At 35.8% G+C, this 22,458-nt stretch overlaps 2 protein-coding genes across 2 annotated transcripts; both read right to left on the bottom strand.

Annotated features, from left to right (window-relative positions):
* Positions 1-15,023: 15,023 nt before the first annotated feature.
* Positions 15,024-16,931, bottom strand: LOC109006166. Its single transcript, XM_018985356.2, has 3 exons — positions 16,566-16,931; positions 15,931-16,070; positions 15,024-15,377 (listed from the first exon to the last, which is right to left on the bottom strand). Exons 1-3 carry the CDS (start codon positions 16,908-16,910, stop codon positions 15,233-15,235), a joined length of 630 nt encoding a protein of 209 aa, XP_018840901.2. The 5' UTR covers positions 16,911-16,931; the 3' UTR covers positions 15,024-15,232.
* A 1,743-nt stretch (positions 16,932-18,674) lies between these two features.
* On the bottom strand, positions 18,675-19,466 carry LOC109015663. The gene has a single exon (XM_018998125.2). The coding sequence runs from the start codon at positions 19,305-19,307 to the stop codon at positions 18,927-18,929; it is 381 nt and encodes a 126-aa protein (XP_018853670.1). The 5' UTR covers positions 19,308-19,466; the 3' UTR covers positions 18,675-18,926.
* Between the last annotated feature and the right edge of the window lie 2,992 nt (positions 19,467-22,458).

The following is a 22,458-nucleotide window of genomic DNA, read 5'->3' as shown; positions in this document are numbered from 1 at the left end:
TCTTGTTTTTTTCGATTTGTAATTTTATTGTTTAGTTTTGTTTTTGGCTTGATCTAGTCTGCATCATGTTTGGTTGTGATGGGGTCTTAAATAATGGGTCCTAAATCATGCTTGATATCAATGGGTGGGTGGTCAATGGGTTTCCCATGACAGAGTCCCATAGAATCAGAATCCCAGGTAAATAAAGAACAAAAATTGCCGAGAAATAGGCAAAAGTTTAATGTTTGTGACTGGGAAATGAACTGTAGAAAGTAATGAAATCTAGAGCACTAGTGAAAGTCTGGGAAATGAAATTCAGAAATTTGAAGCTCAAAAAATTGGTAGAGAAATTTATATCCGAGCTAGAGGATATGATCATACGACCCAGAAAGGATCAACACGTGAATTTCCAGAAAACCAAATTCTAGAGGGAAAAAGAGAAACTCAGGAAGGGAAATTAATAAGAAAAGCACCTAACTTTTGTCGGCTAAAACAAACAAATCAATGCAAGAGAGGAAAAACCATGAAAACTCACCAAAACAAGAAGTTATAGTTGAAGCAGAGGAGGAAATGATGGTAGAAAACCAAACCAAACCAAAAAATCTAGTAAAAAATTCTAAGAAAGAGAGAGAGAAGTGAGCAGAGATGCTTAATAGAGACTGCAAGCTGAATGGCACCCTTACACTCGTATGGTGTGGAATCAACTCCAAAAGTTCATGTTGTGCCATTTTGCCTTCTGATATTCGTCCTCTAGGTGCAAATAACCAAGGCCCCCATTGCCATTTTGCCTTTTACTATTGGTCCCCTGTATGTATGTTGAATAGAAAATGGCAACACTTGTTGAAATGAAAGAATATCATCCCATAAGCTATAATAGTGCCATGTAGCCTCACTTAAATGAAACTAGTAAGACAATGGGGGAAAGACAGACTAAGCAAAAGTAAGAAAGAAAGAAAGTGGAAGATACAGGAATTAAACATACAAGAAAGATCATGGACAACAGAAAGCCTGCAAGGACCCAACACATCCAACCAAAAACAGAGATTTTTTTAATAACTAATGGATTCTATAGAATTTTTGCCAAATGAATTTAATAACCCCAGTTTATCTTTGCATACTAGATCAGGAATAAAATGTCTATGCTATTTTTGTGTTCCATTGTGATTTGTGTGTTTAGATTACTTTTTATGTATATCATGCAACTAAACAGAGCATGTGGACTGTGTTAAGGATACTAATGTTGGACTGTGGTCTGTGTTGGTGCCATGTGGACTATGTTGCTCAATACAGCAAATTCATTTTATAGAAGTTGATAGAAAGTCCAGCCTAAATGACAACTTAAGTGATTAGGATGAAATGAGTTGTAATTTACAGAAATCTGATTTATTATGGTCTAAAATAAATCTGCACAGAGTCTAAAATAAATCTGCACAAAGTCTTTATGGTCTTATATTATTGCATTTTCTTGAGTAGCAATGGCAAGACTGGGGGCTAGATGCTTTATGGTCGTATATGATCTTATATTATTGCATTTTCTTTATGGTCTTATAGAAGTTGTTAGCATCAATTGTGCATTTGTGGTTTCTGTGATGCTGCTTGTCTGTTAGGTGCATTGTAATAGATCTCGGCTTCTCTTTACATCTTATGGTACTTCCTAAACTAAGGCATTTTCCATCAAGAAAGTAGATGATTGGGATTGTAAGAAGTTATGAGGATTCAAATTTGCTCATAAATTGATATTTTCAATGCAACAAGATTATGAATTTGACATTAGTCAACTCAAGAGGTTTAAATATGGCAGTTTAATGATGACCCCTTCTTTACTGATCTCACTTGAGATTTGTAGACCAGTTTGTTTGGAGTATTCATAAAAGTGGAATGTATCCAGTAAAATCAGTATATCATTTAGCTTGGAGTTGTTAAATCATGGAGGAAGGATTGAAATTTCACATTCAAAAAGCACTTCTGAGTTTTGGAGGAAGTTATGGAATTTGAAACTATCAAATAAAATGTGTTGGTAGATATTTATGTAAAGAGGACTGTGTTGATATTTATGTTTATCCCAAAAACAACATATTTGTTACTAAATAAAGAGGAATTAATTTTGGTTACGTGTTGATATTAATTTTGTTCCCACATAATCAGATAGTAACATGTTGGTATTAATTTTGTTGTTTTAATAAATAACTAACACCATCTTAAATAAAAATTGAATTATTAATTAATATATGAAATGTATTTGTAAAATAAAAAAAATTATAATATATTATTAAAATATATAATATTATATTATTATTTTGACTTTAAGATAATTAGTATAATGTGAATTCATCTATACTCTAAGCATGCTGAATGGAATGATAAGTTTTTGCATCCAATATCTGAGTACGAGTGGAGGCCTCATGCACCTCGAATAGCCTACAGATTTATATTTCCTTAATTTGCAAATTACATAAACCATAACACATTTTACTTTAAGATAATTAGTATAATGTGAATTCATCTATGCTCTAAGCATGCTGAATGGAATGACAAGTTTTTGCATCCAATATCTGAGTACGAGTGGAGGCCTCATGCACCTCGAATAGCCTACAGATTTATATTTCCTTAATTTGCAAATTACATAAACCATAACACATTTTACTCCTCTGCTTCTCGGATCACACCCTCTGATCTTAAGTCTTCGTTTGGATCATCAATTTATCTCAACTCATCATTATAATATTTTTAAATTTCAATATAAAATATAATAAACAATTTAATTTTTTTAAATTTCAATACAATAATAATATTAAAAAATAATATTCTAATAATATTTTATCATTTCAACTTAACTCAACTCAATTCACTTTAATATCCAAACATAGCCTTGTCGCGCCGCCGTGGGTCTTCATCAGATCTGCCATCGCACCTCCCTTCTCTCATGGTGAGTGTCACATGGCCTTTTTCCCTCTCGCGCACCTATATGTTCCAGCCTTTATTGTTTTCTTGAAGGAAGTTCTGTGTCAGGAAAACTGGGCGTTGGGTTTTAAATTCCGGTCAAACATGTGTTCTTATTTTTGATTAATTACAAAACTGCCATTTGAACTTATGTCGTTTCTCACCATTGTTATTTTATTTTCACCTTTGCCCAATAAAGCCCCTGCACATCTTTCCTTATCACTAATTTGCCCTTAAACACCTGTTGTTGAGCTTCCCGTATAAGCCTCTTGAAGAGTTTTTGTGTAATTACGTTTTCGGCCTTTTAAGGTTACATGACAAAATGGGCCTCTTTGTATTTGTAACCTATATCAATCTATTTTAATTTATCTCATTATTATAACTTTTTAAAATTTTAATATAAAATATAATAAATAATTCAATTTTTTCAAATTTTAAAATAACTTTTCTTAATTTTCACATAAAATATAATAAATAATTTAAGTTTTATTCTACTATTCACAAATCATCTCAATCCATCTCAATTCATTTTTAAATCCAAACCACTTCTAAGTGTGTCTTATTACGTGGGCTTTGCTATTGGACTGGATTTAATTTTAATTTAAACTTGGGCTGGGTTATTCTTATAATAAACTAATATATTTTTTTAAATCGTTAAGTGTTAATTCCGACTGTTGTGATTTTGGGCTAGACTTAATATTTATATTGAATCTATCTTACTATGGGCTTAGTTTAATATGGGTTTAGTTGTAAATCTCATAATTGAATAAAGTTTACTTATGCTATCAAATTTATAGTATCTTTTCAATTAGATAGAGTATTTTAGCATGCCTTCCTAGAAATTTAGTGACGTTAGTACATCATACAAGTGACGAACTACGAAGGAAGATTTAGAAGCAGCACTACGAGGTAAGTAGCTTGATTATAAATTAGGATTAACATACGTTAACTAATTATATATATTATTATTAAAACCATTTCTTTGGAAGACGGTGTTTACATACCATGCATCTCATTATTTTTGCAAGCACGTCATTCATCATGTTTCATTTAACATATTATCGTTATATATGTCATGCATCTCGCGTTGCATAGGACACATACGTTTTCATAAGATCAAGTATAAGATAAAAACAGTTTAATAAGATGGTAATTCAGATGTATAATACCAATGTCATTTATGGGTAGACATGCAAGTTACGGACATAAGCATGGTTAACCATAGTATGCTAGAATACTATTAGTGGCTCCCCTTGTAGCAGCAGGATGTGGGGCTGGTGCACAACTTTGCACACAAGGTTAAGTGTGTGTGTCAGTAAGATAAATACGATAAGTCAGATAATTCAAGATAAGTCATGCATGACATAAGCATACGTATGAATGATCATGATTTTAAGTTCTCAACATAAAATGTTTTATGAAAAACCTTAAGTTAAATACGTTTACGTTATGATGGGTTTCTTATTGAGTCACCGACTCATTTTAGTTTATTTTATATTTTTAAACCACCCTAGATAAGCATGATGATGAGTACGAGCAGGCGGGCCAAGCTTAGATTGAGCAGTTGATCAAATTTCAGACTTCTTAGAATAAACTATTTTTTATGATATAAATTATATTTAGATTATTTTATTTAATATTATTTAGAGACATGTTTATATTAAATAATTATTTTTTATGAAATAAATCTAAATTTTATTTTATTAAATATGAGATCTCTTGTCAGGTCACTTTTATGAAAACTCATGACATCTCCAACCTACAGAAATGGGGTGTTACACCCCATTCATCTACATCTCCCATCTGAACATGTTTACTTTGGCACCAATAATAAGTTTGCCACATGTAAACTCTCACATGCAACACCTACGTATTAGTGTTAGATTATGACAAGGTCTTTCATGCGCACACTTTTGCTATTATCTTATATGATTACACATTTTACCGTATACTCTCTCATTGATTATATATTAGGAGTGACTTTATCTCACTAAATTCTTGGTGAATGACATCAATTATCCGTAGTTGAGTAAATGCTCTTGATACAATTAACGATTTCAAACGAATACATGAAATATGTATCGATCTACACTGAATTTTTATTAAGTACTTCCTCTAAGGCCATTTATGAGGTTATCTGTAATTACCTTATTAGTGACTTTACAATTATAAATGACCAATCATTTTCTCAGGCGGTATTACATAACCCCATTTATCTAGGCGTCTATAGAATTTTTTGAGCTATGTCTTTTAATCATACAGCTACTTAGGCATGTTTAAGCCCATATTAGCTACACTCTCTCTGAATTATTCTAGAGACAGTCACTTGGTCATGTGATCGGCTACAATCTTAGTCAAGGGGAAAATGTTTAGCTTAATCTCTCATCTTTCAACTATATCTAAAAGAGAAATGCTTTGGAACGGTCAAGCCGTTTTTAGCCCTTTAACAGCCCTCCAATAATAAGGTTCCATCTCAGCATTACATAAGTTAAAGCCATGAGGAGCACCACATGAGATTGATAGCTAGAATTAAAAGCCCTACGAATGAATTGTTTCCCCTTCCCTCTTCTACTAGATGAGTTGGGCTTGTTGCTTCCACCAGCCATTGGCACCACTACCAGACCATCATTAGCAGTTTGACATAGCTAGTTCGTCTCCTACGTAGCCAATCCATGTATTCTATTTTATAGAAATCACCAATTGCAATAAATTTGAAACAAAACTCTTCAAATTGAAAATACATAATATTTTAGTTTTTCATATAGGCTATTTTACAGAAATTACGAATTTGAATCACCAATCGAAACTAATACTTTTTTCTTCTCCACAACCTAATATTACTTAGTATGTGGGGTCCCTTTAACATCCTAGTTGTGGTTTGAGGAGACCCACATCCATGGTTTGAGCATAAGACCCTAGATGAGCACCGATGTAACGATGATGGGTGAATTTCTATAGCTTTGCGGCATCGATGGGTGATGGCAGAATGGATAGAAGGGTTATGGGGTCTCTATGTCGAGATTCAAAGCGATGAGGTTCATGACGAGCCGCGATGGGAGAGATGGTCAGGGATGGTGAAATGGGAGAAAGGGACAATGGTGCGGTATCTGGGAGAGGGGTTGTCGATAGATGAGAGAGAGGAAAGGGGTGGAGGATTTGGTGGAGAGAGCAGAAAATTTTCAGGGGGGTTTGTGTACTGCGCAGTCCCGTTGTGAGCCTCATGAGTGTGCTACGTGGCAATAAATCATTGGAGGTTGTTTTCAGCCTTTTAGCAATTTGACCGATTAGAAGATTCTCTTTATCTAAAATATAGTGATAATGTACATTAATATGTTTTCCTATGGAGCTCTATGCTCCACTTTTTATTAATAAGATAGCAAACTTATCCTCACAAAACACATTGACTAGTCTAGTAGATATATCTACTATAAAGCTTTTAATAAAGTGTTTCATCTAGACCGCATTACTAACCACAGTGCTACATGAAATGTATTCAGCTTCCACTATGGACTTTGTAGCACAACCTTTTTTCTTACTCAACTAAGAAATTGATGTTCTTCCAAATAAAAATACATATCCACTTGTAGATTTTTTTATCATCTATATCATTTCTAAAATTAGCATTACTATAACCAATTAATTCTAGATCACTGATTCTAAAACATATTTAATATTTTTAGTACCTTCTAGATATCTTAATATTCGTTTTATTGCTTGCCAATGTTTTTTGTGTAGATTAGATTTATATTTACTTATCAATCTTATTGCATAACAAATATATGATATTGTGTTTGTCGTTGCATACATGAGGCTACTCACAACCTAAGCATAAGGAACTTTAAGCATCTTAATTATTTTCTTCTCATTTTTTGGGCACATACAGTTACGTAAAGTATTTCCTTTGAAAACATGTGTGCTTAAAGATTTACAATTTTCCTTACTAAGTCTTTTAAATACTTTGTCTATATGTTTTTCTTGATCTAAATATAGAAAATTTAAATTTCTATCTATTAACATTCTTAAGCTAAGAACATAGGCGACTTCAACTATGTATTTCATTTCAAATTTAGATTCCATATATTCTTTTGTTTTACTCATCATATCTAGACAATTACTTTTAACGATATTTTATCTACATATAATGATAATATTATTATTTTATTATCTCATCTCCATGTATATACGCAGTAATCTAGTGAACTCATTTTATATCTAGTTTCTAATATTGTTTTGTAGAATTCCAAGTATCATGGTTTTGAAGATTGTTTAAGTCTATACAATGACCGGATCTCTTAACTTGTAGACTTTACCCTTATGTCATTCAATTTGGAATCTTTCAGGTTGAGCCATAATGATATATTCTTTTAATTCACCATTTAAGAAAGTTATTTAGACATCTAATTGATGTAATTCCAAATTTATTTTTGCAACTATGTACGTGATTATCCTTTCATATGTGAATCTCACTACAAGCAAATATCTACCTACAAAGTCTACACCAAGTTGTTGAGTGAACCCTTTAGCCCTTGTCTTATATCTCTCTAAACTTTCATTAGCATTAAACATTTTTTTAGAACCCACTTGTAACCACTGGCTTTACTATCCTTTGGAACTTCTTTTAACTCCCAAACATCATTTTTATTATTTGGTTCTAATCCATCTCTCATGGCCTGAAGCCATTTATAAGAATTATTGTTATTGGTTGCCTTAGGAAATATTTTCAAGAATATTTCTAAATTTTTAATATTGGTATTGAAAGCATAATGATCTCAAAGTAATGTTGATGGTCGTCTAATTCTCTCACTCCCACCATCTCAAATATTAACATTGTAAGATCGACTTTCACCAAATTTCCTTTTACTCCCATTACTATGTACTTGAGTAATGTTAGCATTTAAATTATTAGAAACTATAGGAATTTGTTGATTGTCTAATATGTTGGAGTAATTAAGTCGGTGCTCTTGAGGAAAAAAATATCACTGTTTTCTATTAATCCTATTTTAGAATGATAAAATTGGTAACACTCCCGTTTACCACATTTTCTATAAATTTCTATTCTCAAGTTTTACTTTTTAACTTATCCCATAGTGGCTTTCGAATAAGTACTTATATCTTGCAGCTCCATACTTCGAGTTTGGTTAGGTCTAGCTTATGACCTGTCTATATTTCATAAGGTGTAAAATGTTTTCTTTTGGTTTTAACTCTATTTAGAATGTATGTCATAGTTAACAATACTTTTGGTTTTACTTTTTAACTTATCTAGTGGGTTTGGAATAAGCACGTGTTCCTTGTAGCTCCATACTTTAAGTTTAATTAAGTCTAGCTTACGACGGCCCAATATTTTGTAAGGTATAAGAGATTTTGTTTTGCTTTTAAATCTATTTGGTTCTAATAACTCTTCTACTTACACTTTGGTTATTTTCAACATTTTCATATGGTTTTGGGGTCTTTAATGTATATAATCTTTTCATAGCTTAAAAGAAGAGTTATGTCCCTTCCAGGCTCAACAATTTCTTCCATTAAATTTCTCAATCCTCGATAGATCAATACATTTCTACGATGCTATCATGAATAAAACCTTAATACCAACAACAAATATACCAACAATAACAATAAATGTGTACAATTACAATACTATAAATGTAGTAGCCTAAATTGTATAATGAAGCAAATATAACTTCATTGATAAAATCAACAACAATTGGCCTTATACTTGATCCAAGGTGGTTGTCAAGAGACCTCATTATTATTCAAATAAGAAGAATAGATGAGTCATCCTTTACCCAGTGTAGCTTTCAAGAGCTCAGTCCTTGCCTGAAGATTTTTGGTCCCTCCATCACATTTTTGTGAACTAACCTCAATTTTTCATCACATGTTTACATTCCTTAGCCCAATGGATTGCTAACTGCCAGTCTTGTTTGGAGGAGCAAGTCCAATCTTCCCGTTCCTTCATAGAGGAAGCCCAACAAGCCGTTTCTGAGGCAATTAAGGAGAATGAGCAATGGGAGGCTACATACTCCAAATTGGGCTCTCACCCGTGCGTTTAAGAGACGGAGATCGTCGTTCTGAAGGCTGAGGTTTCTCCAATCTACTAAAGAGAAGCTCATCAAAACCAATGAGCATTACTTCAAGTTCCAATGCATAATTGAGACTGTGCAAGAGAAACTTGCAAGGTCTCAAACAACATGTTAATAAGTTGGATGTCGAGCTCAAATCTTCCAGGAAGGAGGTTGTTTGCCTTTCCCCTCAACCCTTTACCGCTCCTTGGGTTCGTGACTGAAAAATTGGGGGTTGGGTACAACCTCAGTTTGAGGACATTAAATTGGTTTTTGTTAGCCCACTCCAAGGCAAACTTGATTACTTTGGAGCTGAAGATTCTTCTCACTGACTCGGCATCCTTACTCTACCCTGATTGCATTCACGTTGTCAATCTTTGATCGTTAGGTGCAAGTGTTAACCTTGATTGCATGCATGTTTTTAAAACTCATTTAGCTTGGAGAGCATCATCATTCCTGCTAAAAGATGCATAAAATAAGTGTTTGTAGTAAATGTTGCACACTCATAAACAAGTCCTTTTATTGCATGTCTAAATTAAATGTAATTAATTAGACAAAGTATTTCTTCAAGTGTTTTGCATTCCATGGGTGGGGTAGCTTTTTCCCGTTCATGTTCTTTATATGGTATGAACCCGGTCTATTGTTTGCTACTATCACGTACAATCCTTCCCAGCTAGGTCTAAGTTTTTCTTCTTCTTCTTAGTTGTTGTCCTAACCTCTCTTAATACGAGGTCTCCAACTTTGAATGATCGATACTTGACTTTCCTATTGAAGTACTATGTAGTTCTTTTCCTATAACTACTACTTTCACATCCTCCGTCGTTTCTCTCCTTTCCTCTAGTAAGTAGAGGTTTCCTTCCAAGCCTCTGTTGTTTAGCCTTTCATAGTATAGTTGGACTCAATGACTCGGCATGCTAGTTTTCACTGGTATCACAACCTCACAATTGTAAGTAATCTCGAACAGAGTTTCTCTGGCTGGAGTCATCACATTGGTTCTATATGCCCATAGTACACTCAGGAGCTCTTCTGCCCACATACATTTTGGCCCAACAACCTCTTATTCACTATCAAAACGCAATCATGTTTGTCGCCTCTACTTGTCCGTTATCTTGAGGACGGCTGGGGGAAGAGTATTTGACTTTGATCCCCAATTTTGCGCACTAATCTCTATACTATTTGTAATTGAATTGTCATTCGTTTTCTGAGACTAGGGCTAGTGGAATGGTGAATCAACACACATTGGACTTCCAAAGGAACTTTAAGATTTTGCCCCCCAAAATCCGCCATCGCATCCCTAGGGTGGGCCCGTCGGTGTGCCGGGTGGACCCATGGCCCATCCGCCCCCCATCCACTGCCCACCCACGATTGTCCCTGCCGAAAAAATACAAAACAAAAATTCAAACATACGGTGGAGAGGGTCTTAGAGGTTGAAAAATGAACAAAATACCACAAAAACAACAAAACACCACAACAAAATACCATCGAATCAGAAAGAACAAAGTTACAAAATACAACACAAAATACCACAAGAGCTCAAATCCACAACAATACACGTCAAATCAGAACGACAAAAACAACAAGAAAAAAAAACCTAAACTAGCAAAAAAAACCTAAACACAATGTGACAATACACATCGACTACGAGAGGGAGAGAGGAAGAGGAGGAGGAGCCGATGCGTAGGAGGAGGATGAGAAGTATAGGACGCAGAGAGAGAGAGAGAGAGAGACGCTGTTTCGATTTTTTTTGTTTTTAAATATTCAAATATTATATATATATATTTATTTATAAATATATATTTTGGTTGGGCTTAAGCCCAACCTTGGGTGTGGAGGGGGGGCAAGCTTGGGCCGAGCCCGCCTCTCGCCCCCCTTTTTCCTTGCAGGCGGGGTTGACTGCGCCGCTTAGGTGGGGTTGGGGCGGTGGGCATGGGGTGGCAGGGGATGGTGCCCCGCTGCCCACCCTTAGCCAACCGTAATCATCACCAACCCCTCTGCTTCTACCCACTTCATGAAGTAATCTATAGCGACCACTACAAACTTGACGCCTCCTATTCACGATATCATGGAACCTACAATGTCGATTCCCCATTACGCAGAAGGCTAGGGTGCGACTATTTTGGCTAAATCCTCAGGCAGGCTATGAGGCACGATCGAGTGTAGTTGGCACTTCTCACACTTTCTGACAAATGCCTCCATATCTTTCAGTGCACGGAACCAGTAGTAACCTGCTCTCAGGGCTTTCTGTGCTAGGGCCCTGCCACGATAATGGCTTCTTCACCTTCACTTACTGTGTTTTCTCCTAAAAAATACACTACAAGAGTAGGGCGGAGAAACCCCTTTTGTATAGCACCCTTTTGTATACATTGAAGGTAAACTTGGTTGCCTTGTTCTTCAACTTCCTTGCCTCCATTCGTTCATCAAGTTGTTACCCTATAGTCAGATAGTCACCACGTCTTGCCCCCACACTTGCACGACTGTTCTTATCACTGATGCTACATTTCCAATAGATGGGGTCACCAACACTTGGGTTGTTACATCCCATGGGGGGAGCGAGCTTTCCATACCTGAGGCAACTCGTGCAAGTTTTTCAGCCTGCCAATTGTCTTCATGTGGTATTTGTCAAATGCCAAATTATTGGAATGGATCATGATACTCCCATACCCATTACAGGTAAATATTAAGTATTTCCCTCTTCACCAAATACTTCCTTGTCACCTGGTTCACCACTAGCTGAGAATCTGCATATACGTCAACTCCTTTACTCCTAGCTCTTCTACCACAACAAGTCCTGCGAGTAGCACTTTGTATTATGCTTCATTGTTGGTTGCTTTGAATGCTAGTTTCATAGAGTAATAAATGTCCTAACCCCGCTTGGTTACAAGGTATAGGCTTATTCCCCCATCACTACACGAGGATGAATCGCTGACATACACTTGCCAGGGGTTTCCCTTTGGTGCCACATATGGCTTTTCTAGGAAGTTAGTAAACTCGACGACAAATTCTGCTAAGACTTGTCCCTTCATGGTGCTTCTTGGAAGGTAATCAAGATCGAAGTCGATGAACTTGATTGACCAGTTTACCAATCAATCTGACATGTCAGGTATGTCTGGAAATTTCCTTATAGGGGCTTTCGTCAGTATTCTTATTGAATGGACTTGGAAGTAGGGCCTTAGCTGGTGCTCTACTACCACTAAAGCAAACGCTAGCAACTCCATTCGAGGGTAACGCATTTCTACTCCCCTCAAGGCACAACTCATGTAATACATTGGTTTCTACTTCCTTTCTTCATCCTTGACTAGTGGGGTGTTCACTGCCTTTAGTGTGACCGACAAGTATAAATAAAAGGTCTCCCCTTGTTTGGAGGGCTCAAATGACATATCGCATTTGTCATCCCAATTTTTATTCTTTTGTTGACCATGAGACGAACCTGTTAAGCACCGTTATCCTGTAGGTTAGCTCCTGTACTTCGTTTAGACTTCATAGTGGCTTTATCTCCATTATCACCTTGATCTTCTTTGGGCTGGCTTCGATACCTTGCTTCGACACCATGAATACTAGGAATTCACTTGATTCCATGTCGAAGGCACATTTGGCTGGTTAAGATTTATATTGTACTTTTGCAATACGGCAAAAACTTATAGCAGATCCGAGACGTGGTGGTTCTTCTAGCAGATCATCTACGTAGGCCTCCATATCTCTTCTGATTTGTTCTTTGAATATACATTTCACCAGCCTCTGATAACTCACACCCCACATTGTTCAAGCCGAATGGCATTAATTGATAGTAGTAGAGTCCTAGGCCTGTTATGAAGAAAATTTCTTCTTGGTCACCTTCACTCATCCGTATCTAGTTGTAGCCAGAATAGGCATCCATAAAACTTAGCATTTGGTGGCCTAGTGTGGAGTCCACTACCAGGTCGATCCACTGTAAGGGAAGTTGTCCTTTGGGTATGCCTTATTTTGGTCTGTAAAATTTACACACATCCGTCATTTTTCGTTTGTATTTTTCACTGACACAACATTTGAGAGCCATTTCGGGTAGTGGGCCTCTCGGATGAACCCCACTTCCAAGAGGTGTTCCACCTCCTCTACAATCGCTAAATATTTCTTTACACTAAAGCTTCTTCGCTTCTTTCAAACTTTCTTAGCAACTGGGTCAACACATGGCGGTTTTCATCACCTCTACATCTATGTTAGGCATGTTCTCATGACTCCATGCAAACACGTCTCTATGTTTGATTAAGAGTTGTTTCGTCTACTCCCTGAGTTATGGCATCGTTCGAGTCCCTATTTGAGCCATTGCATCTGGTCAATATGGATACAAAGTTATTGGCTCTAGGGGCTTAGCAGCCTCTCCTTGCTTCAAATTTTCCTCTTTCCGCAACTCGATTCCCCACTTGATGAGTTCTAGTGGTGAAGACGCTTCTTTGACCTCTCCTTCTTTAGTGGTCTGCACATCCATACCCTCGTTCTTTAGTTCTTGCACATAGCATTAACGGACCAACACTTGTTCGCCATAGACTTCCACGGCGCCCACACCTATTTGAAACTTCATCTTCAAGTGGTAGGTCAAGGTGACTACCCCCATCTTGTTCAGTGTTGGGTGATCGATGATTGTGTACGAGGAACGAGCTTTAACTACCAAAAAGTCTATCATTGTTGTACTCATGCAGGAACCCGCTCTCACTATAATAGGTAGTGCAATGGCACTTGCTAGCTACACTGTCTCTCCTGAGAACCCCTCCAATGGCATTGGGGTTGAACACAATCTGTCTTACTCAATGCTCTTCTTTAGCAACATGTCCTAGAAAAAGACGTTTGCCGACCTCCCATTGTCAATCAAGATCTTACGAATAGTGTATTTCACAACACGTCGTCACAATCTTCATCACTGAAGGTTATGGTAGTAATCTATTTGGTTTTAGTTTGCTTCGATGGTCTGTTAACAACAAACACTTCTTCATACCTTGCTCTCCTAAAGTGAGCTTTTCTCATGGAAGATGATGCTCAAACCCCCTATTATAGTTCAGATCTCACTAAGAGGCTGATCTGGTCTGGCAGGGTTGTGACGGGGGGAGCACTCCCTTCTTGGGTTCTTACCCCTCCTCGGGCACTCACTCCTATGCCCTCTACCAATCTCTCCTGTCGTTTTCCAGTCGACTACCTTGGAGGTTGCTCTTGTTTAGCAACCATCACTTTGACGTGGTTGCACCTCCTCATTCCCATTTGGCACGGATATCTTATATTGCTTGGGCTTATGTTAAGAGATTCTTATCTCATTGGGATACGGTTCATCAGGTTTCCATATGGGTTACGCTCTCTTAAAGTTGATCTTTATGGACTAATCCCAACATTAGGGTGATCTGAGTTGTTGCCTTTATCCTTGAGCTCATACGGTGCATTTGATGTAGTTTGATCCTTTACTCACCTTCTGCCATGTGATTATGGTCTTTAATCGCCTGAAACTCTTTCCCACCTACCGAACATCTTCATATCCATCACAACCACCACCTCAGACACAATCAAACTTAATAGTAGGCACTTTTCTATTAGTAGACCACCTGCAATAGATTTTTCGATTAATGCTACATAGGACATTTCTATCTTACGTTCATTTCACTATGTAAAATGTGGTTCTTTTTATTTTTATTTTTATTTTTTTGTAATCACATTTGGAATATTACATTGGTTGTTATTTTAAAGATGCAAATTTGTAAGAAGGAGTGAAACTATAATGACAAGCAATGTTGGAGATATTCTGTGCTGAATTATCTATATTTTTTACTATTATTTGATGCACAAGAAAATATTATATATTGTTTTGCTACGTATTATCTCTTCTGCTCATCTTTATCATAAGAAGGATTGGTCATGTTTACTGCAATGGAAGATGTTTTGAATTATTTGAATTGACAGATACATGGCAAATATAGGAATTAGATATATAAATATTAACGTTGCAGGTGACAAGTATGCATTGAAGTTGGTTGTTCAAACAAATACCAATTTCATCACAACCAATTCTTAAATTTCTGAGGAGATACCAAGTTGTGGAACACACCCGACTGATAATGTCTTGCAGCTTTACACTTTACACAACAAAATCAGCAAATGGAGACTGATTTCAATTCAATTCTCTGGGATTTGCCCAGAAGTAATAACAATACGACAGCATGCTTGTTGAAAAGAACACAACTTTCAAGTATAACCGACATAAATGTAAAGAAAATACAATCAATTGAAGCATCTCCAATGGTCTAAAACACGCCAAGAGAGGTGGCATGCAGGGGAGTAGGCTTGTAAGAGAAACAATTGGGAGTGTAAGTGGAAGTTCTTCTTTTGGGTGGTTCAAGGGACTCCATGGCTGGCTGGTTTAAGTATGCATACTTACTTTTTGTCCACCTGCAATTTCAATTTAGAGATCAGATCTTATGAGAGCTTTTCACTTTATGGATAATCTAAGGATCTTTGCAGCCTGCAGGAAAATCTCACTCTCCCCAGTAATGCTATATGCAGTCGTGGAGTACACAAGTACTATGCAGTCACTTTGAAAAAGAGTAGAATCCACAATTAAAAAATTATTATTTTTTCATGTGGGTCCCGTATTTATTCACTTTTTTCAAAGTGATTGCACGGCACTTGCGCATTCATAACTGCAAATATCATTTCTCTAAAAATAAAACAGTAAACAAGACTTCCATAATCAGATTCGTTTCTGAAAGAAGAGTTTGTATATTGACTATGGAACATATTTTTCCAATCAGAGGTCATCATTTTGTTCCCTCCCCTCTAATACCAATCAAAGAAATTTCTGTGAACTGTAAACTAGCACAAAACAACTTCTAGTCTTGGAGGTCAGCTGTTCTTAAAAGAACTTCAAGATATGTAATCATTTATCAAGTCTCAACGTTATAAAACATCACTTGTTCAGTCATAACTAAGAAAGATAACTAACCAGTCCTTGATTCCCACTCGAATTTCATTACTCTTTTCATCTTTCTTGCTGTCATTGGTAGCTGCAGTGGTGTTAATGTTATCCTTGGCATCTTCATCCGCATCCATCAAGGACTCTTCAAAGCACTTGTAGTCTTCCTCCTATACACCATACACCTTCAACAGGTTAAGCAGCTGTAAGACATTAAAATGTTTGGGTGTTGCAGCCAGCTTGTTCTGATCCATGTATGCATATATATATATATATATATATATGTTTGCAAGGCATACAATACCCAAACCCATTACAATATCTTTATAAGGTATATTCTCTCAAAGTTAATTCCCTCCCAAAAGAAGTCTCTTTATAGTTTTGCCCCTCAAATTTACTCTATGGTTCCATCCCTGCTTTGTCATTCATGTTTTGGGGCCCTAATGTCTCCAGTCACAGTCCTCAACGCTACACCCTTCTAGTATGTGAGGTAAAAACTTGGTAGTTTGCAGATTTTATACAGCCAAATGTTGAAAAAGAGAAAGGAAACAAACAAACAAAAAGAGCTGGAATTCTGATACTACTTCTATAGATATCAAGATATGGTTATGATTAGTCAATGAGTGCTGAATCAGATAGGTAAAATGCTTGTTAAAAGATCTCACTGAAAGATTGCGGGCCCTTAAACGTGCTGCAGCCTTGATTGCAGCAAGGAGATGATCTTCTTCCTCAATGCGCTTCTGCCTCCAGAATCTGGCAATCTCTAGATTGGTCACACTCACTACAACAGTTTTCTTAACCCAGAACCTTGGAAGTGGAAGTGGTGGAGGTGGCGGCACGACAGCTTGTTTCGTCTTTGCAGCTCCAATTGGAGTTTCATCCTTTATTTGCTTCATCCTTTTATCTAATTCGCAGTTGCTAATTTTCTCAGTTTGGAGCGGTGTAAGAGAGAACGTGATCACAAAAGAACAGGTTAAATAGAGTCCAAAACCATGAACATCCACCTCCATGACCAAGCCCAGCACCAGAGTTACTAATCCAAACCTACCCTTCAAAATATGACTCGTAGATTGGTTTTTTTCAATTAACAATCCATTGTCGTATCCGCATAGATTGGTATATTAATTTAAATTTATAAAGGTTGACCGAGTAAATATGATTTAGTCGTATGTGAAAAGCAGAAGACAGAAAAACTGACTGGTTGTTGCCACCAGAAATTTCAGTTGCAACGAATCCCACCTTCGATTTATGGTTCAGTTTGGCATACTCAGCCCCGAAGAGACCGTAATTCTCCGTTTATTAGATGATTTTACTGTTTGGTTGCTCAGAAATTATGGAAAAGGAAACACCTGATGTAGTAAAGTTGGATGAACGATGCAGCTCATTGTAGCCACTGGAAGTAGACCATTTGATTTATGATGGAGTAGGATTGGTTCAATATTCTCGATTAACAAACAGGAACTATTGAAAGTTTAATTTTCTCGGTTGCTTCCCCTTTCGTTACGCCGGATTTGCTTCTCAGATGAGGTACATGCCATAGAATTTGTAAATTTTTTAAACAATTTTAAGCATCTGCTTCACCGAGAGTAGAACCCGAAGGATTAGCACATGGATGGATTGATACATGGGTGTGAATTTTGTTTGCGTTTCATGTGGCATCTTATTTCTAATAAGTTTGATTGCCTATGAGAGAGCATTTGCACTGATTCAAACTAATTCTTCATTCCATTGATTTTAAACTTTTACATTTTTTACTTGCTTTTAATCATGCAGGAAGATCACAAGTTAAGCAAGCATTTAAAACATAGAATCCCAAAAAAAGACTCAAAAAGATGTTGGATGGCTGAACTTGAAGTTCAAGGCCAAGTTTCTGGAGAAACCAGTCAAAAAGAGTCGTGGCGGCTGTGGTGCTCAACAGCCAAAGCTCATTATCAAAGGTTTGAAACTGATTGCAGAGTACAGGACGCAAAGGAAGCAAAATGATGATCAAGAAAAGCTTCCCCCCAACCTGTGTAAAGAAAACAGACACTTACTGTAGAGAAGGTAACTCATTCTGTGTGCAAAACATTAGCCTGCATTCTGAAGTAATTGCTGCATGATGCTAACATTTGGTTGGAGTGTTTTGCCGGTTATCAGCGTTCTGAAGACTGCCAACTGTTGGGTTTGCATCCCAACTATGCCCGTCCAGAGTGGATGATTCTACAAGTCATTCAAAATCCTCCACCTCCTACCTATTATACCCTCTCTGATTGATGATGGATGCCTCCTCTAGGAGTGAAGCAAGCCTCTTCTACTGTTTTTGTTCCTCTCTAAATTGTCTTGGAAACAAAAGCATGTCGTTGGTACGCTGGACTGGAGCTCAATAATCAGTCATTCGATACTGATGATACATCAATGAATCAAAAACTTTGTCTGATTCTCCACTAGTGACATCAAATACTAAAGGAAGGTTGCAAATATTATGCTAAAATGTTCTGGAATCACCAAAATGAAACATCTAAAACATAACGTTACATAGGAGTCATTGTGTCTGCTTGAGTTTGTGATAGTCCTTGGACACTTCAAAATCCCCTTTTTTTTTTCCCTTTTAGACAGATGACATTCCACATTTATGCTAAACAAATCATCAACGCGAAGAATGACAACACACTGCTAGTGAAGTTAGATAAACTAGCATTGGAAAGAAACAATCATCAGACAAACTATGTTACTAAGCTTTGAATCAAAACCAAGAGTCAGTCAACAATATATGATCCATGGCGTCTACGAGTACAGAAAACAAAGCAACCTGTTCATATATCATAACTACATCCTTTTATTTTTCTGGAAAAAGGAAAAGAGAAACTTTTTATTTGATTGTTTCTTAAATATCTAGTGAAACACATCTATTGGAAAATATGTACTGATATTTTATACAAGTATATTAAAGAATTCAAACTGTAAATTGTACCAAAACAAAACCTAGGCTTGGAAAGCTCCAATCAACCCAAAACCCCATGAAGTATAAACCACCCAGAAACGAACTCTCAGGTTTCCGTTGTGATCTGAAGCGCCTTGATCTTGAACCTATACCTGGCAGCTCTGGGTATGACTTGGCTAGGACCCATGTGGAATTGACCGGGGCTGTCTGTGAGAGGAGGACCGTCGTCGTAGACGTAGCCAACAAGACGGCCGCAGCTATTGCATTTGATCTTGGTCCTCTTCCTCTGGATCCCCCAGTAATTGACGGTCTCGAAGAAGGGTCTGATCTTGTCCTCCTTCTCGAACCGGAATTTGGAGTCGTCGACACTCGAGAAGGAAAGCGTACCCTTGTTTCCGGCCTCGAAGTAGAAGTCCGGTGGGAAGAGATGCACTGTGCGAAGGTTGAGGTTGGTCCCGCACTCCGTGCAGCTGTAGATGGAAGCCATTGATGGATGATTGGATTAGTCAGTTGTCGGGCATATGAGACGGTCTTTTGTACCGTTCGTTGTTTACGAAGAAGCAAGACTTTTCCAAAACGCGTTGGCGTGTGAGGGTGCGTCATGCGTGTGCGTGGTGGTTCCGACTCTCCAACTTCAACAATGAAGGGAAGATTCTTGTGAAAAGTTGGAACCATCAAACGTTCTAATGGAAATCGGTTCAAAGAATTTGACCATCATTGTGAAATTTAAAAGAGCAATTTAAAATTTAAAATATCATAAATTAAATCTTATCCCGTTAAATTAACATCATTTTAAATAAATAATAAATAATTCTATATATAATCGTGAAGTGCGTAAATATCGCGTAATTATTTTGAAAAAGAGTGTGATCTACTATTAAAAAATTAATTTTTTTTCATGTGAGTCTCATATTTTATTTATTTTTTTCAAAATGATTACTCGGCGGTTGTAAAATTCAAGGTTGTAAATATCTTTTCTCTTTGGTGGGAGTCTAGTATCATTTTATTTTATTTCATCTTATTTCTAAATATAATTCAAATATAAAATTTTTAAACTAATCATTATAATTTTTTTAAACTAATCATTATAATTTTTTTAAATTTTTAAATAAAAAATAAAAATTATGCGAGTTTCAAACCAAGTAAAAAAAATACGAATCAAATTAACACCAGTTGTTTATTGATTTCCCAATAAATGAATAAATAAGTAATGTTGTTATTATTATTATTAATTTTAAATTATTGATTATTTAGATGAGTCATCTTACAAACTATTAACTTATTTATGGATAATTTATTCATTTATCCATAAATAAGGTAATTATCCATTCCAAAACCAATGCTGATTGGTTTTGGAATGGCTTCTTTTATTCTTCCCGTAAACAAGTTAATTAATTCACTTTAATACTAATAAAATAGAATTAGCTTCAAACAAAACAAAAAACAAAACACATAGGCTCAAGACCCTTTGTCTCCCTCAACCTTTCCTCCTAAAACGTTCTTAATTCAGTTTTCCTTCCACGTGAGTGGTTGTTTGTCTCTTCTTTCTCATATTTTCTTTTTCGTAAGTTTTTTCCTTCATTTTTTGCTTGAAAAATTCTTTTCATCATCTCCATATACTACACACTACTTCCACCAACACACATGAGCCACGTGACACCGATGTTCCGTTGTCTAACACTTGTTTGCAACAAAAGTTTTGGTCCGATGGATCTTAGCTATTGGTTTGTGTTGTTGCTTTATATTCAAATAACTAACAAACCAAGTTCAAGCAATAAAGATTTTATATAATTTTGTAAAATTTTGAAATTTTTTCTCTCTGCACCTACGGGTGGTAATGTGTAACAGTTATATGATCTGTAAACCTAACATGAACACGATATGAAATTAGCGGGTTTGGATTTTATATAAATATATTCAGGTCAATAACGGATCAACTCGCTTAATCCGAAATCAACTCATAATAACTTGTTTAAATTTTATTTTAAATTAAAATTTTATTTATTATTAGGTCGTAAAATTGGTATTTATCAATATATTTATGTTTTAATTATTGGAATTGTAATTCTGGACATATGCACATATTTATAATTATTGGAGTTTGTAATATGAGTAATACTACTATACTCCTAATTTATATCACTTACTTTCCATCCTTGACTTATCAAAAAAAATTAAAAAAATATATATTCAAAACAAAATGGCACCACATAACACAAAAATAGGAAGATTAAAATTCTAGATTCTCTCTACCCTTTCACCTACAAATTCACCCCAATTTGCACCTACTAAAATAAATTGTGAGATCAATTATTATAAACTTTTTTTATTTATAAATCTACCCAAAAAATTTGATTCAATTATAAGAATTCCTTTTAAAATTCTGATCATTAAAAATAATTGCGTCCAAACAAATACAAAAGTATAATTTATTTACTTAAAATTAGTCGCAGTGTGTCAACAAAAGGAAATTCAAACTTCAATGTTAGGGATAAAGTTGACTGGATCCCGCCCATTGAAAATCCAGCACTAAGAATAAGAGATAAAACTAATAGATAAGACCAATATGAGATAAGACAAGTTGATTTAGATTTCTAAAATGAAATGGCTTCATAAGATAGATATGACTCAATCACTCCAAGAAAGGAAAATGACCTCTATAAAAATAAGAGATCTCCACAAATCAAGGGAGGCTCTTTACGCACAGACTCCACCACGCACAATGACTCCAAAAGATATTCTCTCAAGGGAGGCATCAACTTCAATCGTCGGAAATCCTAAGTTTCTCTACTATATTAAGAGATATATGAGGTTATGAGAGATATATAAAATCACCTATCATAGTGAAATTTGTCCCAAATAACCCGTAGATGTAGGCACTACGCTGAACCACGAAAATCTATGTCTCTCTATTTATCTTTTACCTGCTTATTTATTATTTATTCCATAGATGAATCCGAAGAGCACTACATCAACGTCTGAATCATCATCATGGGCCAAGGATGACTCTCTCCTCCGTTTTGGCTAGTTGTGCAAATTTACGCATTAATAGTTAGTGACGTTTGTGGGATCGACTTATTCTCTACATCGAAAGTGGGAAAATGATAATTTCCCGATTTATGAAGTCATCTTCGAACAAGCAAATAAAATTTCTCTGACTTCTTATCTAACATTATTTTTTATTACTATTTTTTACAATATTGTTACACCAAAAAAAAAAATTGGGATACATGGCACGCGATGCACGTGAGATATCTCATCTCATATCATTATTATAAGTTTTTTAAATTCTCACACAAAATATAATAAACAATTCAACATTTTCAAATCTCAAAACAATAATAATTTTAAAAAATAATATTCTAATAATATTTTATTTAATTTTCAACTTTTATCTAAAATCATCTCATCACATCTCACTATCTAAACGAGGCCTAAGTTCATAAGTTAGTAAATATTAACATCATAAATTGATAACTCTAAGTTAATTAAGAAAAATTATATTTATCATCCCCACACCACATTTTTTTTCTTACCAAATGTGTGGTATATGGATGATGAGTAGAATAATTCAATAAATCTAAAAAGAATAAAACCAAAAATAAAAAAAATGTGATGTGTGGGGATGATGAGTAGCA

Source organism: Juglans regia, chromosome 8 (assembly GCF_001411555.2).
Source record: "Juglans regia cultivar Chandler chromosome 8, Walnut 2.0, whole genome shotgun sequence".
In the NCBI taxonomy this organism is placed as follows: domain Eukaryota; kingdom Viridiplantae; phylum Streptophyta; class Magnoliopsida; order Fagales; family Juglandaceae; genus Juglans; species Juglans regia.
This window is presented reverse-complemented; position numbering and strand designations above follow the sequence as displayed.

Coding starts and splice junctions, on each gene's coding strand:
- LOC109006166 (XM_018985356.2), bottom strand. CDS start 16,910: ATGGAGGTGGATGTTCATGGTTTTGGACTCTATTTAACCTGTTCTTTT. Junction 16,071..16,565: donor TAAGGGCCCGCAATCTTTCA/GTGAGATCTTTT, acceptor TATGGTGTATAG/GAGGAAGACTACAAGTGCTT. Junction 15,378..15,930: donor CGAGTGGGAATCAAGGACTG/GTTAGTTATCTT, acceptor TTGAAATTGCAG/GTGGACAAAAAGTAAGTATG.
- LOC109015663 (XM_018998125.2), bottom strand. CDS start 19,307: ATGGCTTCCATCTACAGCTGCACGGAGTGCGGGACCAACCTCAACCTT.